The sequence below is a fragment of the Vitis vinifera genome, chromosome 18 (assembly GCF_030704535.1).
Source record: "Vitis vinifera cultivar Pinot Noir 40024 chromosome 18, ASM3070453v1".
In the NCBI taxonomy this organism is placed as follows: domain Eukaryota; kingdom Viridiplantae; phylum Streptophyta; class Magnoliopsida; order Vitales; family Vitaceae; genus Vitis; species Vitis vinifera.
The window spans coordinates 10,060,092-10,078,079 of NC_081822.1; the positions used below are offsets into that span (position 1 = coordinate 10,060,092).

Consider the following 17,988-nt stretch of genomic DNA (forward strand, 5'->3'; position numbering starts at 1 on the left):
TCACATGAGATACTGCCTTCATCATCCTCATGGGAATAACAGGGAAAACATATCAAAATTAGGCTGGACTGTTATTCCTGCTTGACTTTTATGATATATATACAAAATATTATTACATGGAATCACTCCAACAGGCTTAACACCCCCATAATAATAATCTAAGCAAACTAGTCAAACTGCATTTCTGACTTCTGTTGGTCCACTTGAATCTTCAACAGGGTTGACACTACCTCACCCATGCTTGGTCTTCTTGCTTGATCTTTTGTCAAGCAGGCTATGCTTAGTTTTGCAATCCTCGTGGCAGATTCAATCCCATTATTTCCTAGGAGACAAGGATCAAGAAAGTGACCAAGCTCGATCTCTGCATTTCCCCTCTCCATGATGGAAATCATGGCTTCTGAAAGCAGTACTTCCTCTTCATTCTGTATTATGACGGCATCTTTTCCAGTAATCAGCTCCAACATCACCACTCCGAAAGCATAGACATCAACCTTGGGAGTTATTGACCCTGCCTCTATGTACTCAGGTGCCATATAGCCTCTAGTGCCAACAACAAGCATGTTCAGGGCATGGGTCTTTGCTCCCTTCACTGCTGTCCTTGCGAGGCTGAAATTCGCAATCTTGGCTCTCAGATTTTTGGTTAATAGAATGTTGCTACTCTTGATGTGCTTATGCACATAGGCAGGCTTGGTGAAGTTATGAATATAGTGAAGGCCATTAGCAACATCTAGGGCAATCTGGATCCTCTTGCTCCAGCTCTGACTATGGTTGGAGCTTTCTTTGTGAAGCCATTCTCTTAAAGAACCATTTTCCATGTACTCGAATACAAGGTAGAAACAGCTTCCATTCTTGCAGACACCATGCAGCTTTATCAAATTGCAGTGGTTGAGCTTGTTCAGAATGTTCACTTCCTCCGATATATCCACTTTCATTTTTTTAACTGCTACGATTTCCCTGCCCAGCTCTGCACGAAAGACACAACCTTTTATCCTACTCTTGGAACTGAAATTCCCGGTGGCCTTCTTTAATTTCTTGAATTCAAACACTTTCGGGACTGGATCAACACTAGCGATTTCAACAAGAAGATCTTCTGGCAATACACTTTTTGTTTTTCCATGAACCGGAGGAACCTTCTTTGATCTCTTCTTGTAAAATAGGAAGACAATGGAGAAAATGACACTGGGGCCCAGCAAAAAACAACCTGCAGCAATTCCAGCACCCAAGTAGATTCTTCTCTTGGATCTACTGCTCCCAGAATCAGAAGTGGGCGGAGGTGGATCGAGTACTGGTTGAGTAGCGTGAGTTTTGGTCTGTGAGCTCAAGGGTTCAGTTTTCAGGGGAATCAGAATTGTTGTGAAAGGAAAAATTGTTGGGTTTTCTTCTGAGATTAACCCATTTGCATCCGCTATACTCTTTGCACTGACATTGAACCTTTCACCAATAGTCGGAAAGTTATCCTCCCAGCTGACCGAGTAAGTCAGTAGATACTTCGTTCCATTTTCTGCTTGATGCTCTGTATGACAAGCACATCGAAGTGGTACATGCAATTCAAGGCCAGGTGACAAGCTGAATTCACTATAACGATTTGCCCGCATTAGAGAATCACATGTAGATAATCCCTGGTATGTGTTGTTCCCTATTATAAAGTATGTTTGCTGGTTATCCTGGATATGAAACGTGGTGTTGGCTTGATAATACTGACCTAAGCAAGAGCAATTCACTGGAACGATCACCTCTTTTCCAGTGGGGAAGACAGTGAGCGTTTTCACACTGTTGATTCTAGCAAGCTCCCCTGGGTTTGAAGACATGAGCATTGAAATAGTTGGAACTGAATTATAAGGAGGTTCAGACTTGAAGATGAGAAAGGCCTGGCAGGAGGAGTATAAGCCATTGCAGGTGTAAAGGAAAGCCGAAGAAGGACCGGAGTCATCGCTGTTGTCACAGTTGAGTACTGAATTTCCTGAATACTCTTGTTGAGCATTGATGCATGAAGCTAAGGAAATGAGAATGAACAAACTTAGGAGAGTCTGATACATGGTCATTGGTTTCTCCGGGAAATGAGAGTAATGATTGTGAAGGAGCTGAGTAACTAATTGGTGGAATATCATGACCACTTTAGAATGATGTTGATGATGGATATAACCGCGTGAAAATAGGGGAATAAGCGTGTGAGGATTAAAGAAAGGGTGATTCTGGATTCGGTCGACTAAATGGCACGTCTCATGGACCCTAAATTTGTTTTAGTATGCTCTGTCACGCAAATAATGGAATTTTTAAACCTTTGCTTAGGGCCAAATTCAATGATACAACAATGATTTTTGGCCTGCCCTAGTTTAAATACCTTCATTAAAGACTATTTGGTTTTTCGTTAAGTCTATCTTTTAGACTCTCTGGGCGGAAATTAACAACAATAATTCTTTAACTTGAGCCTTGACCTGGTTTATATGTCCAAAATTCCAGATGTTCCATTTCAAGGATAATAATAATAATTTAACCTAAACTAGGGCGGCCCGTGATACTAGTCTACTGGAGGGAGAGATCTAAGGGGTCGTCAGTTTTATTAATCCTAGACTAGACCGGCCCTCCGAACCCGGCTGGTCAAACTATTGGACATGCAAGTTGTGCACTGCTTCAAAGCCCGGATGAGGCAGGGAGTATGAAAAAGTATTTGAGTAATTAATTAATCACGGTATCATGCCTATTGTCCGCCAACCACTTGCCAGTGGATTTTGAGGCAAGCAGCCACATTGTTAGCATCTTGTATAAGTTCAACGGGTTAAGTGCTTGACCAACATGGTCCAGACCGGGAAAACTGATCAGGCTTGACCGAAACATGGGCCCGCGGTTCGTCTGGCAGTGACGCATAGGCAGGAGTGGCTTATGTGCCAGCCCGAAGAATGGGTCAAAACCTATGATGACAGATGATCCAAGCTATTTTGTAGTCCTAAGTTCCTAACTGACTCCATTAATTTACGCTTTAGTGCACGTTTCTTGCAAGAATATGAGGTGGAGGTAGAGGGAAATGGGTCCGCCTAACAAATATTTGGGGACAAAAAAAAGGATCTATGGGGCTTGTCGAATATTTGGAACAACAGTAAAGGACCAAACTATATGCTGGGTATTCCAAAGCCCAAAATTGAATGTAAATGGCCTAAAAGTAGGTGTGGGTCAAGGTCTTATAAGCATTGAAAAACATACCTACCTTATCTAGAAAAGAAGCCCGGGACTGAAGAGTGGAATGCCTCAATGACTAGCACCATCCAAATGCATGAATGATGAATGTCACATGGGAGGCAGCGTAATCAGAGCCATTTCCTTTTGCCCCGTTTCGAATTCTAGATGCTTGTTCATAATGGCAAACATGGTCATATGAGTGTTACAGTTCAAAAGGGACAAAGTGGTGGCTGACACCTCCTCATAATGGCAAACAACGCCAATTTGGTACTACTCCACAAATGGTGTTGGGCCCTGGACCAGGACCTCCCCCTCCATCTCTGCAAATTTGCAATGGAACTCACAGTAGTAACAAGCAAAATAACGATGCAACAAGGGAATTTTTTTAATTAGAATAAATAAATGGCTGAAACCCAAAAATATAATATAGCTTGTGAGGGCATTAATACTGGGTTTCATCTGATCTCTCTCTCCATATATCAATTAAGTACGTAGCTAGATTGGTATATATACATCCACACATCAAGAGAGTCAAGTCATCATCCGGTGAAACTCATGGAAGTCGAGCACTCCGTTGCCATCAAGATCAAACACTCGAATCATTGCCACACACTCCTCGTAAGTTTTGGAATCTCCCAGCCTGTTGAACATCTGTTGCAGTCCTTTTGGGGTGATGCACCCGCAACCCTTTTCCACTTCGAACATCTGGAAAGCCCTCTTAAGGTCATCATCCATCTCGCTGCTTTGCTCCATCAATCGAACAAAGTCTTGAAATTCTAGTAAGCTGTCACCATCGACATCGAAATCGCCAATCACTTTTTGCGCCTCCTCATGCGACATGGACTCCCCGATAGACTGGAAGTAAACTCTAAGCTCCTCACCCGATATCCTCCCATCTCCATCACTGTCGAAGTAACCAAAAACTTGTCGGAGCTCATCTTCTTTTGAGCTCTTCTTTGGTCCAAGGACTAGAGATGGAGAAGGGCATGGGCTCGAGGATGAGGATTTGGATTTGGATCCAACGCGAGGGAGGCTGAGTTTAGTAGTTTTGCTGGAGAACCACTTGGAGGACTTGGAAGCAGTGGCCGTGACAGCAGCAGTGGCCATAGTAGGAGAGCTGGTTTGGACAAGAAACTGAAGGTTATGGCACACAGTTATATAGGAGAAAGTTGATAAGGCTTCAGACTGGGAATTTGCGACAAGTTGAGAAGAGAATAAGAGGGCAAAATTGCTTTATGGGCAGGAGAAAGCTGGCAAATAGGTGAAGGTTCAACGCAGCTTCTTGGGGTTCATGAGTGATTTTTGTACCAACTACAGCTATGATTTAGCCCCCACGAAAGTGGATGGAAATTCTCCCCCATTCCCTCTGCTTTGGGGTCATGTAATTTTTTTGGGAACAATACTGAGCTACTTTTTAATTTTTTTTCCCTCAAATTTTCCATGTTGAAAATACTTGTTTGGACATGCGGAGGAAAAACTGCTAAAATGAAAATTTGGGATTTATCATATGATATTTCTTCTATTTGGAAGAAAATCTAGAAAAATCAAACAAAAGTCTACAATTCTAAAACCCAGTGGCAGTGTGAGTGTGGCTATTGAAAGGTATCGAAGCTTTTTTCCCTTTCGGAGAACTTTCCCAACAATCAAATGACATATAAGATAAAAGACATCAATAATTCATCTATGATTCAAAAGCTAGGAGGTCATTGTGGACCACAAGGCAACAAAGACATATCTTCTTGTAGAATTCCTCTCTTGCTGGGATGGTTCATGCCTCCCATCTCCAGGAAAATGATACTTTGAAAATGGCATTGATTAAGCAATAGAAAATAATGTTTTTGGAATTCAAACCTTTTTTGGGCCCAATGCTGCTGAGGTCTTCGCGTTCAAATTTCAACATAAATGATAGATAATGATGTGTGTAATCGAAGTTTTCAATTTTTTTAACGTGTCAAATTAAGATTAGTTGTGGAGAGGAATTTACCATTGAGTTACATGCTTTTAAATCATACAAAGTCATTAGATTTGAATTTTTGGAAGTTTCATCCAAAACTCGAGTATGGTAATTGGCATATTCAAAGGGCAATTGATGGAGGCTAGCTTTCATATTCGATGTTTTAAAAATTAAAATAAAAAAATTATCAATTCACAGTTCAATGACTAAATGAATGATCGAACAATCAATAACGTCATAAATATATAATTTATATATTATTAAAATTTAATATATATATATATATATACATACATATATTTAAAAATAAATAATATTTATTTTTTATCTTTGATATTATCTAATTAAATCATGTATAAATATAAATAAAATAAAATATTTAAATGTAAATATATTGAAAATGAAAAAAAAAATAATTTTAAATCATTTAAAAAATATTATGTTATTTTTATTTAATTTTATAATTTTTTTTATGAAAAAATATTTTTTTTTCTTCGATGCTTGGCATTAAAAAACGTGTTGAGTGGTGCCCATGTCATATCCTTAACTTGAGGTTCACAAATCAAATCCTTATACGGGTAATCCCTGTTGAGATATTAGGATATTAGTTGTACAAATCCTTGTGATCATTCTTTCCCATTCTTAGGTGATTACACTTGATTATAATGCTTGATTATAGGTGGTCAACATAATTAACAAATATGATTGTATAGCTGTATAGCTTGATAGCTTGATTATTGGATATTGAGTTATGTATACCCTCTATATATACTTTGTACGTGAACGAATGAAAGTATGAATGAAAAACCATCATTCATCAATTTGAAGTTGGTATAAGAGCCAACCTTAGAAACCTCTTTTGAGACAAAATTCCTTGCAAACTTCCCATTCAAATATACCCACAAATATACCCATTCAAAACTTCGATTCACCCCAATTGAATTGCATTCCCAAGCCCCTGCATTTCAAAATCGTCAGATTGCTCTACCTGCACCACGCCAAAGATCACAGCCATTCCTTGCTTCGACGTCGGTCATCATCGATCTACAAATTTGTCAAAGAAGAACAAGCGCCAAGGAAAAGTGTGTATCATTTTTATATTTTAATTTGCTTACATAAAAAAAAAAGAAATAAAAAAAAAGTGAAAAAAATACTATTGTTTTTCAATCTAAAGGTACTTTTAATCCAGGAATTATTTTTTACTCAATCAAACTATGACGTTTGGTCACAACTCGTGGAGATGCATATTGTTGAACGGGAAAAACTTTCCTACATTTGAGGTAAGACAAAGTCACCAAAAGATTTAGAAGATGGATATGAAAAATGGTATGCTAAGAATCAAAAGGTGAAAAGATGATTGTTAATGTCCATGAGTTCAGAAATTATGAAGCGTTACTTACGCTTACCCACCGCTCAAGAAATTTGGAGTGCATTATCAAAGGCCTTCTATGATGGAAGCAATGAATTTCAAGTTTTCACTTTGAATAAAAAAGCCTTCACTGCCAAACAAAGCGGCAGGTCTCTTTCTGAATATTATGAAGAGATAACTGAGATTTTTTGCGAATTGGATCATCGGGATAAGGTAGTCATGAAAGACCCTGATGACATTGCAGCATACCGAAAATCCATTGAACGACAATGGGTGCACATCTTTCTTGCTGGATTGGATGGTGACTTTGAGCAAGTTCGAGGAGAGATTCTACACAAAGATCTTATTCCCGGTTTGGAAGAATGTTATGCACTGATTCGACGAGAGGCAATGCGTCATGCTAGTATGAAAGCAAAATCTAACAATCCTGACACCTCAGCTATGGTAGTCCAACAACGATCAACCCAGAATTGGCGGGACCAATCCAAGACCAACCATCCTAAGACAACCCCTGATATTGATAAGTCAACCTTCAAATGCACTCATTGCAATAAGACTGGTCATACCAAGAGTTGTTGTTTTGAACTTGTGGGATATCCAGACTGGTGGGATCATAATCGTGATCAACAGAAGAAGGATTCCAAGAAAACCTCAACTGCAGTTGTTGCCGAAATAAAAATAGAGGATAATGTTGTTGAGAAAGCCTCTGCATTGGTAGCCGCCACAGATTATGGTGGTAAGGTTTTAAATACTTCTAAACCTATTATTAATAATACAAGAATAATTGATTCTGGTGCTACAAATCATATGACTTTTGATTCTAGACAGGTCTTACCCCTTAGACCTTCCTCACAAAAAATTGTTTCCACAACCAATGGTAACACAACCTTAGTCATTGGGGAATGATCCTTAACTCTTACTGATACTCTGAATTTGGATTCTGTTTTAGTTGTTCCATCTTTAGATTACAATTTTTTGTCAGTTTCTCAAATCACTGCAGCTTTATCTTGTATTGTCATTTTTTTGCCTAAATTTTGTGTTTTTAAAGACATCCAAACAAGACAGACGATTGGTTGTGGTATTAAGCGAGGAAAACTCTATTACTTGGACTTGCATTCAAAGGATTCCAATAAGTTGCGACAAGCCTTGATGGCAGATGGGTCTGAGGGGGAGAAGAAAAAGTCTGAAATTTGGTTGTGGCATCGACGTCTAGGACATGCTTCCTTTGGTTATTTAAAAAAATTGTTTCCTACTTTGTTTCCAAGGAGTGATGTTTCTGGTTTCCGTTGTGATATTTGTGAATTGGCTAAAAGTCATCGTGCTTCGATTCTGTTAATTTTGAATAACTTTTATGGTTATACATTATGATGTTTGGGGCCTATCCAAAGTCCTAACTTTGAGTGGATCGCGTTGGTTTGTTACTTTTATTAATGATTGTACTAGAATGACTTGGTTATGCTTGATAAAAACCAAAGATGAAGTAAACTTGTTGTTTGAAAATTTTCATAAAATGATTGGAACTTAGTACAATGCAAAGGTTTGGGTTCTGCGTAGCGATAATGGTCGAGAATATCAGAGTTTTGATCTTCAAAAGTATTTGGAAGGATATGATATTATTCATCAAACTACTTGTTCCAATACACCCCAGAAAAATGGTGTCGCTGAACGAAAAAATCGACACTTGTTAGAGGTTGTTCGTGTTTCCTTGATAGCAGCAAAAATGTCGATATCTTATTAGGGAGAAGCAATCACATCTGCTGCATACTTGATCAATCGGGTACCTTCCAACTCAATTGACTTCCAAACACCTCTCCAAGCTCTTACTAATGTCGTAGTTGCCCCAACCGTCCCAAATTTACCTCCTCGTGTGTTTGGTTGCGTGGTATTTATGCATCTACACAAACACTAACCACCAAGTTAACTTTCCGTGCATTGCAATGTGTGTTTGTTGGATATGCATTGCACCAAAAAGGATATTAATGTTACCATCTTCCAACTCAACGAATGTTTATTACAATGGATGTAATGTTTCATGAAGATTCGATGTATTTTTCATTTGAGTCTGAACTTCAAGGGGAGTACCATAAAGAAATTCAAACTCTCGATTATGATTATCATATCTTTAAAGATGATGAATATGGACAATCTGAACTAGTGAACCAGGAAGAGGTTAAATTGGATATGAGTGGTACAACTTTGGAACCAAGTAGTAATGACAACTCCAAAACTGAAAAAGTGCTAAAAGAGGGAAGAGATAATACAATGGAACCATCACCACCATCTGAACAATTTGGGTCTGAAGATGCCTTCACTGAAATACCAAACCAATCGTCGTCTGCTAAGGGTGTTCTTAATTTGGAACCTGATCCATTCATGAAATGGTTACCACACCGTCATAATAGAGGTATTCCTAAACCTACATATGAATCTGAATTGTCTACCAAAGTCAAATAAGTCATTTGTAAATCAATTATCTACTATAGCTATTCCTAATAGTGTGCAGGAAACCTTAACTGATCCAAGGTGGAAAACAACCATGAATGAAGAGATGAAATCATTGCAAAAGAATGAAACATGGGAACTTGTAGAATATCCACCAGGAAAGAAGCCAGTTGGGTGTCGTTGGATCTATACTGTGAAGTATAAGGCAGATGATAGTATTAAACGATTTAAAGCAAGACTGGTAGCAAAATGGTACACTCAAACTTATGGAATTAACTACACAAAGACATTTGCACTTATAGCTAAGATCAACACAGTTCGAGTATTACTATCTTTAGTTACAAACTTGGATTGGCCATTACAACAGTTCAATGTAAAAAATGTCTTTCTGCATGGCAAGTTATCTAAAGAATTATATATGGATCTTCAATCAGGATGCATGGTGTTAGAAAAGCAATGTTAGAAGGTGTGCAAATTGAAGAGGTCATTGTATGGGTTAAAGCAATCCCTGAGAGCATGGTTTGGAAGGTTCACAAAGTTTGAGAGCTTTTGGCTATCGTCAAAGTAATTCAAATCACACTTTATTCCTGAAAAAACAACATGATAAGATTACGACACTCATCGTACATGTGGACGACATGGTAGTTACAGGAGATGATCCTAAATAAATAAAAACTCTGTAAAATTATCTGTCTAGAGAATTGGAAATAAAATATCTAGGTTCTTTGAAATGCTTTCTTGGGATTGAAGTTTCTCGATCAAGTGAATGGATTTTTTTGTCTCAAAGAAAGTATGCCTTAGATCTTTTATAGGAGATTGGAATGTCAGGATGTCAACATGTTGATACACTAATAGAAGAAGGTCTAAAATTGTGGGTTGAGTCTAATCAAGTATCAACCGATAAGGGAAGATACCAGAGACTTGTGGAGAGATTAATGTACTTAGTTCATACAAGACCAGATTTTGCTTATGCATTGAGTGTAGTGAGTCAATACATGCATAATCTTGGAGAACAACATATGAATGCAGTCATGCACATTTTGAGGTATTTGAAGAATGCTCCTAGGAAGGGAATTTTGTTCGCTAAAAATGTTGATCATTAGAATATTGAAGTATATACTAATGCTGATTGGGTCGGTGCAATGGATGATAGACAATCTACATCTGGTTACTTTACCTTTGTATATGGTAATCTTGTGACATGGAAAAGTAAGAAATAGAATGTCGTCGCTCGTTCAAGTGCAGAAGCGGAATTTAGGGGTATGACTCTAGGACTTTGTGAGACATTATGACTAAGACTCCTCTTATAGGATTTAGGTTACCTATCTAGGCAACCAATCCGATTGTTTTGTGACAACAAAGCCACATGTGACATTGCTCATAATCCAGTACAACATGATCGTATAAAGCATGTCGAGGTGGACAAATTCTTCATTAAGGAGAAGGTGGATGATAAGATTGTGGAATTGCCTAAGATTCGATCATAAGATCAATTGGTTGATATCCTCACCAAAGCTGCAGTCTCAAGTCGAGTGTTCTAAAAAAATTTAGACAAGTTGGGCATATATGACATCTATGCACCAACTTGAGGGGGAGTGTTGAGATATTAGTTGTACAAATCCTTGTAATCATTCTTTCCCATTCTTAGGTGATTACGCTTTATTATAGTGCTTGATTATAGGTGGTCAACATAATTAACAGATATGATTATATAGTTGTATAGCTTGATTATGGGATATTGAGTCATGTATACCCTCTATATATACTTTGTACGTGAACGAATGAAAGTATGAATGAAAAACCACCATTCATTAATTTGAAGTAGCCCAACATCAGCTTGCAGGTAAGCCCAACATGTGGTAATATGAGCTTCTTTGGTTGGGTTTTTGCCAAAAAAAAAAAAAAAAACCCAATTAATAGGTAGTGGCAATGTCCGATTCTTCGAGAACAGTTTGATTTGTTTGATTCACCGTTTCATCAATTCAACTGTTGGTTAGGTGGTTTATAACTACTTTGATAGTTAGGCAGTTCATTAAAGGGAACTAAATTGGAAAGGCTACCTCGAATCAATTCGATTGACCAATCCAATTCAATTTTCAAAACATTGCTTATATTCATTGATTTGACCGTAGAAGTGTTTGATAAATTATTATTTATTTATTCATTTATTTAACATATGGAAGATATAAACTATAAAAGAAAAAAAAAAGTAATTTTTCTCATTTATTTAATTATATCAATGAATTTAATCTTTTTAATTGTTAAAGTATTTTTAAAAATTGAAATTTGAGTTTGAGGGTTCTTATTTATCTAATAATATATTTTATGATCATGAGATATTTAACTATTAACCTTTTAAATTTAAAATAATTATTTTATTTATTAGGAGACTGAATTCTAATTTCTCAACTTTTAATTTGATAACGTGTGGAAACTTGTTGAGAAATAATTACCTAAAAAGTTCGACGTGGGTTAAAAATTATAACTAGACCTTATTTTGCATTTGATGTAGGTTTGGACAAATTGATAAGGCTAATCCACCTCAAAACGGTCAATCTTGCTTTATACCTACTAGTTTCACCGTTCATTTTATTATAGAGTTTTTTTAATAGTATTTGTTTTTCTTACTTAATTTTAAATAGAACTTAAAATTAAATAATATTTAATTGATTTTAATAATATTTTATTTTGATTAAATATTAAAAAATAATATATTATTTTTTTATTTTAAAAAAAGTTAAATATTTTAACTTTCGTATTCCGTACAAATTTTATAATAAATCATATATATATATATATATATATATATATATATATATATATATATATATATATATAGATATATATATTAAAAAAATAAAAACTGAAATCAAATTACTTTGTACGAAAAACTAAAAAAAGCAAACACCCATTTTATTCGTCTTAAAAAATGGTAATTGCGGTACATGAGGGAGCCGAGAGCCCGTCCTAAGATGTTGATGCGGTTTGGAAATCAACGATTAGGAGCGGCCGCAACTGTAAATCGGATGACCCGATGAAGGTAGGCGGATCCAACTCAACACGTATCAATGCACAGGTACTTCTCCATCTTCACTCCTCCACTTCCCTCACGCCTCCATCTCCGTCGGCCAATCCACCTTTCACGGACCCTTCTCTGGAAGCTCCGGGACGAATCCCATCCAGCCCCACCCGAATTAGTCTCCCGCATCTGCCGTCTCGTGCTTCTCCGCCGTTGCAATGCCATCTCCAAACTTAATTTCGTCTTCTCTGACGATATCGTCGACGCTGTTCTCCGGAACCTCAGACTAAACCCTACTGCTTCTCTAGGGTTTTTCCAATTTGTTTCTAAGCAGCAAAATTTTAGACCCAACGTTAAGTCTTATTGTAAGCTTGTTCATATATTGTCCAGAGGTCGAATGTATGATGAGACCAGAGCGTACTTGAACCAGCTCGTTGATCTTTGTAAGTTCAAGGATCGTGGCAATGTGATTTGGGATGAATTAGTTGGGGTTTATCGAGAATTTGCATTTTCGCCCACTGTTTTTGATATGATTCTGAAGGTGTATGTGGAAAAGGGTTTGACAAAGAATGCATTGTACGTGTTTGATAATATGGGCAAGTGTGGCCGAATACCAAGCTTGCGGTCTTGCAATAGTTTGTTGAACAATTTGGTTAAAAATGGGGAGACCCACACGGCACATTATGTTTATCAGCAAATGATCAGGGTTGGAATAGTTCCGGACGTTTTTATGGTTTCAATAATGGTGAATGCATTTTGCAAGGACGGGAAAGTGGATGAAGCAGCGGGATTTGTGAAAAAAATGGAGAATTTGGGTGTTGAACCAAATATAGTGACCTACCATAGTTTGATTAATGGCTATGTTAGTCTGGGGGATGTGGAAGCTGCAAAAGGAGTGCTGAAATTCATGAGTGAAAAGGGGGTTTCAAGAAATGTGGTTACATATACCCTGTTGATCAAGGGTTATTGCAAACAATGTAAAATGGACGAGGCAGAGAAGGTGCTTAGAGGAATGCAGGAGGAGGCAGCTTTGGTTCCTGATGAGCGTGCTTATGGTGTCTTGATAGATGGTTATTGTCGAACTGGAAAAATAGATGATGCTGTTAGGCTTTTGGATGAGATGTTGAGATTGGGCCTGAAAACAAACTTATTTATTTGTAATTCATTGATTAATGGATATTGCAAACGTGGTGAAATTCATGAAGCAGAGGGAGTGATAACCCGTATGGTGGATTGGAACTTGAAGCCAGACTCTTATAGCTACAATACTCTACTGGATGGGTACTGTAGAGAAGGCCATACATCTGAAGCTTTCAACCTTTGTGACAAGATGCTTCAGGAAGGGATTGAACCAACCGTCTTAACTTATAATACTCTTCTTAAAGGCTTGTGCCGTGTGGGTGCCTTTGATGATGCTTTGCAAATTTGGCATTTGATGATGAAAAGGGGTGTGGCTCCTGATGAGGTTGGCTATAGTACTCTGCTTGATGGGTTATTCAAGATGGAAAATTTTGAAGGAGCTTCAACATTGTGGAAAGATATTCTAGCAAGAGGATTTACGAAAAGTAGGATTACTTTCAATACAATGATCAGCGGATTATGTAAGATGGGGAAAATGGTTGAAGCGGAGGAAATTTTTGACAAGATGAAGGATCTGGGATGTTCCCCTGATGGAATAACATACAGAACCCTAATTGATGGGTATTGTAAAGCCAGCAATGTTGGACAAGCTTTTAAAGTTAAGGGTGCCATGGAAAGGGAACCAATTTCACCTTCCATTGAGATGTACAATTCTCTTATTAGTGGACTTTTTAAGTCTAGGAGATTAGTTGAAGTGACAGATCTTCTCACTGAGATGGGCATAAGGGGATTGACCCCAAATATTGTTACTTATGGAGCCCTTATTGATGGTTGGTGCAAAGAAGGGATGCTGGATAAAGCTTTTAGTTCATATTTTGAGATGACTGAGAATGGGCTATCTGCCAATATAATTATATGCAGCACAATGGTCAGTGGCCTATATAGGCTTGGTAGGATTGATGAAGCAAATTTGCTGATGCAGAAAATGGTGGATCATGGTTTTTTTCCTGATCATGAATGTTTCCTCAAGTCTGACATTAGATATGCAGCCATTCAGAAAATTGCAGATTCTCTTGATGAAAGTTGTAAAACTTTTCTTCTACCCAACAATATTGTGTACAATATTGCTATTGCGGGCCTTTGCAAGACTGGGAAGGTTGATGATGCAAGAAGATTTTTCTCTATGTTATCACTGAAAGGATTTGTTCCGGATAATTTTACGTACTGTACCCTGATTCATGGCTATTCTGCGGCTGGTAATGTTGATGAAGCTTTTCGCTTAAGGGACGAGATGCTGAGAAGGGGTCTTGTTCCAAACATAGTTACATACAATGCTCTTATAAATGGCTTGTGCAAATCAGAAAACGTGGATCGAGCACAGAGGCTTTTCCATAAACTTCACCAGAAGGGATTGTTTCCAAATGTTGTTACCTATAATACATTGATCGATGGATATTGCAAGATTGGTAATATGGATGCAGCCTTCAAACTGAAAGATAAAATGATAGAAGAAGGGATTTCTCCTTCTGTTGTTACATACTCTGCCTTGATCAATGGTCTTTGTAAGCATGGAGATATAGAAAGATCTATGAAGCTTTTGAATCAAATGATCAAGGCAGGTGTGGACTCTAAGCTTATAGAATACTGTACTTTGGTTCAAGGTTACATTAGAAGTGGAGAGATGCAAAAGATACACAAACTTTATGATATGATGCATATCAGATGTCTTTCCACCACTGCTATTTCTCATAAACAGGTGGATTTAAGACCTCAAACTACAATGAAATGAGCAAGCCTGAAGCTGTATGTTGATCTGTGCTTTAGTGAGTTAAGGGACTTTTGAGAACATAATTCAGTTGTCAGAATGATTTGGAGTCCAGCCATGGCCTTGCCTTCTTGAATGGGCTTCTTCATGCATATTCAGAGGCTTGGGCTGTACATTGAGGAGGACTAAATAGATTCAGTGTAACCTCCTGGAGAGTGTCAGGTAATTTGCACTGCAAATACTAATATAGTTGCTCCTATTTTATGATATTTATTAAGGTTGGTTTTTTGTTGTGCAGTATGTGGCTAGTTGGTATCCTCCCAAAATCATAATGAAGGTTCCAATGGAACATTTTCAGCTCAAATAGAATATGAATTGCTTCTTACTTCCAAAATTTAAACATTCATGGAAATTTGTGGGAGTGGTTGCTTTGGACTGTCCAATTCGTATATTTGGTCCTAAAGGGACCATAATGGATAAGTGAAGTTGCTGCCGGATTTTGGGTCCCAGCATTTCATCATTTTCAGATTTTGGGTAGCACAAAGGTACTCGCTGACTTCCTCTTTTGACATTATGTGCAGGCTGTGAAATAGAAAATTTTGTTCGAAGTTAATATTAGTGCTTCTAGTTGCAGGTTAAAATTACCACATGTGCTAGATGTTGCTTAAATGTATGAAACGCTTAGGGAATGTACTGAACTGGAATAATTATGGGAGCTGCTTGTCATTCCAGAACTTTTCAATTTGATGGTGGCATGTGAAAGATTCAAAGGTAAGGCTGGAATAAAGCTTATGATTGTTTTCTGTAAACTTTCTAGAGACTTTAGTCAGTATGGAAGATACTAACCATTGGTTCAATTACTGTCTTAATAAGAAGCTGAACAGGCAGCACCAGTTCAAGATGGTACATGAGAAGCTGAAAGGGCATATCTCTCTGAAAGGACCTCACTGTTTCCAAAGAAGCTTGTGCTGGAATGTCGATTGGAATATTATATGTACTTCTGTACATGGGGTTGTGTTACTATTGTTCCATTATTTTGTCCATCCAGGTTCCATTCTTGTCGCGTATTCTTCCATGCTTCAATAAGCTTTGTTGCCATGTATCATTTGCCAATTCAATTCATTTAGTATGCTGGAAGTTGGAACTCAGGCTTCTGCACTCGGATCCACTCAACAGATCATGTCCTCTGCTGTCAAGAATGTTGCTGCATTGTCATTCACATGGTAACCATCTTATACAACTGTTTTTAATATTGGAAATAAGATGAAGCAGGCTTCTATGTACACATTAGACTGGTAGAAACTAGAAAATTCAAAATGGTTGTTCTAATGGGAAACTGATAGATGCTATGGAACAGGATTATAACTTCTGAAACAAAATGTAACTGGAATGCTATTCTCTACAAGTTGTCTTTGAGTGCTTTGTTTACTGCATTAAAGCTTGAAGCTTATTATGATACTGCCCTTTACATTCTCTTATCCATTCACTTGTGCGTTACCTATATACGTCCGTAGTTTTAGCTGACCCCCCCCATTAGCTATATTTTTAATTGTGTATTTAAGATTTAGAGGAAAATTGGAGATGTTGGTAAAGTGAAGTTTCATGCAAATCCAAAAAGGTTTCTATTGATCCCGTGAATGTCTACTTATTGAAATATTTCCTCGAAATGATGTGACATCAGCATTGTTCTCTCCATGTTAATCTTACATCAGTAAGGGATAACAACGGCTTTGTTTAAGCAATACATCTTATTTGCCTAGCATCTTCCTTGGGGTTTCGTTCAGTATTTAATATTGCAGACTCGTTCAGAGTTGATGTCATTGACCAAAAAATAGAGCATGATATGGACCAAGAAGATGTTCATATACCTAGAAGAATACCATTCATTGCCTCGTTCACATAGCCTACTCCATGCCTCATTCGCATATTATCAAAGACATGATATAACTCTTTTCTTCCCACGCCTCTCTTATCTTTGTCAAAGATTCCTTCTATTGTTTTATTTGTTGATCTATTTTTAGAGCTAGAAAGATGTAATTGGATGGATAGGAGGATGAAGGTCTTATTTGGTTTCACTTTGGACAAGTCAAAAGCTATATTTTTGTTTGGCCAATAAATTTTTTCATATTTAATAAAAATTTTATAATGTTAATATTATCCTTTAAAAATTGTGACTTTCGCATTAGCTCCGGTTTTCATCTATAACCACAAACATAAATATACCCCACACGAAGCAGAAATATTTGTGCTCTTTTTTGTTGCTTGTTTATGCCATGTGGATGAATTTGGAAGTCCATGAAGAAATTCGATGTACCTATCACTTGAAATTTCAACAATGAAGCTATTGGCTATTGGTCGTATTTCACCCCAATATGCATCATCAATCTGGGACCAGCCGTTTAGAAAAGATGTATGAAGAATTGAATGCCTTGGCTGATTTTGGTCCCATTAATAGATTATTGATTGGGCCCCCGACCTTGGTATACTTTCTTGCTGTCAGTTTCAGATGGAAGTTGCTGAGCCCACGAAAGAGATACAAGAACTTTTCTTGAGGGTGAAATTTAGCTTCTGAAAGGAACAAATAAAACAATACTTTACATCCTTTCACTCCCGTAAATCTCCCTCCACTCGCTTAACATCTGGTTCAGCACAAATTCAGCTAGGAGAAAAGGACACCGTCACATGCTGTGTTAAGATCCCCAGGCTCAAGTAATCTTGGAATGCTTTAACTCTCGTCGGGTTAATTGATTAAACCCAACTTTTTGAATGTGAGGAATTTAGAAATTTGTTTTTCTAATCCATGTGAAATTGGGTCATATTATTATTATTTTCAGAATAACAAAAAGTAGTTGATTTTTAATCAAATCAATCTTAATCAAGTTTCACTATTAAGTTGATTCCGTACTTGTAGAGATACTGTGTGGTGTATGTAGTATACGCAACTGACAAATGCGTCGAGACTGATATCAATCTAGTAAATGATGTGCCACCTGTCACAGTGAGCTCCCGAGACCAAGACTTTGGGTAGAGCATATACATCAGCGAATTGAAATCCCATTAAGCTGGGAAGAAAGGACCTTTGTGGGGGCATCTTTTAGGGTCTGTTGGTTATGGGAAACATGGATTGAGAGAAAGCAAACATTCTCATTGAAGGAGGGGCCAAATTGAACAGTGCCACTGTAACA

The 17,988-nt window shown here is 37.5% G+C and overlaps 3 protein-coding genes across 7 annotated transcripts; 1 reads left to right on the plus strand and 2 right to left on the minus strand.

The window, feature by feature from the left end:
- Positions 1 to 50: 50 nt before the first annotated feature.
- On the minus strand, positions 51 to 2,249 carry LOC100248852 (lysM domain receptor-like kinase 4). 2 transcript variants are annotated; one of them, XM_019216733.2, is made up of 2 exons: positions 1,703 to 2,249; positions 51 to 1,636 (listed from the first exon to the last, which is right to left on the minus strand). In XM_019216733.2, the coding sequence occupies exons 1-2, from the start codon at positions 2,106 to 2,108 to the stop codon at positions 168 to 170; spliced, it is 1,875 nt and encodes a 624-aa protein (XP_019072278.1). In that variant the 5' UTR covers positions 2,109 to 2,249; the 3' UTR covers positions 51 to 167. The 2 variants fall into 2 exon arrangements, with proteins under 2 accessions (XP_019072278.1, XP_002281880.2); XM_002281844.4 differs by having other exon boundaries at positions 51 to 2,246.
- A 1,286-nt stretch (positions 2,250 to 3,535) lies between these two features.
- Positions 3,536 to 4,778, minus strand: LOC100253943 (probable calcium-binding protein CML41). Its single transcript, XM_002283534.5, has one exon. It carries the CDS (start codon positions 4,279 to 4,281, stop codon positions 3,706 to 3,708), a length of 576 nt encoding a protein of 191 aa, XP_002283570.1. The 5' UTR covers positions 4,282 to 4,778; the 3' UTR covers positions 3,536 to 3,705.
- Positions 4,779 to 11,856: 7,078 nt separating this feature from the next.
- Positions 11,857 to 16,261, plus strand: LOC100259083 (putative pentatricopeptide repeat-containing protein At1g19290). 4 transcript variants are annotated; one of them, XM_002281823.5, is made up of 4 exons: positions 11,870 to 15,025; positions 15,102 to 15,348; positions 15,438 to 15,574; positions 15,677 to 16,261. In XM_002281823.5, the coding sequence occupies exon 1, from the start codon at positions 12,008 to 12,010 to the stop codon at positions 14,825 to 14,827; it is 2,820 nt and encodes a 939-aa protein (XP_002281859.2). In that variant the 5' UTR covers positions 11,870 to 12,007; the 3' UTR covers positions 14,828 to 15,025; positions 15,102 to 15,348; positions 15,438 to 15,574; positions 15,677 to 16,261. The 4 variants fall into 4 exon arrangements, with proteins under 4 accessions (XP_059590792.1, XP_002281859.2, XP_010664643.1 ...); XM_010666341.3 differs by having other exon boundaries at positions 15,680 to 16,261; XM_059734810.1 differs by having other exon boundaries at positions 15,688 to 16,261.
- Positions 16,262 to 17,988: the final 1,727 nt, after the last annotated feature.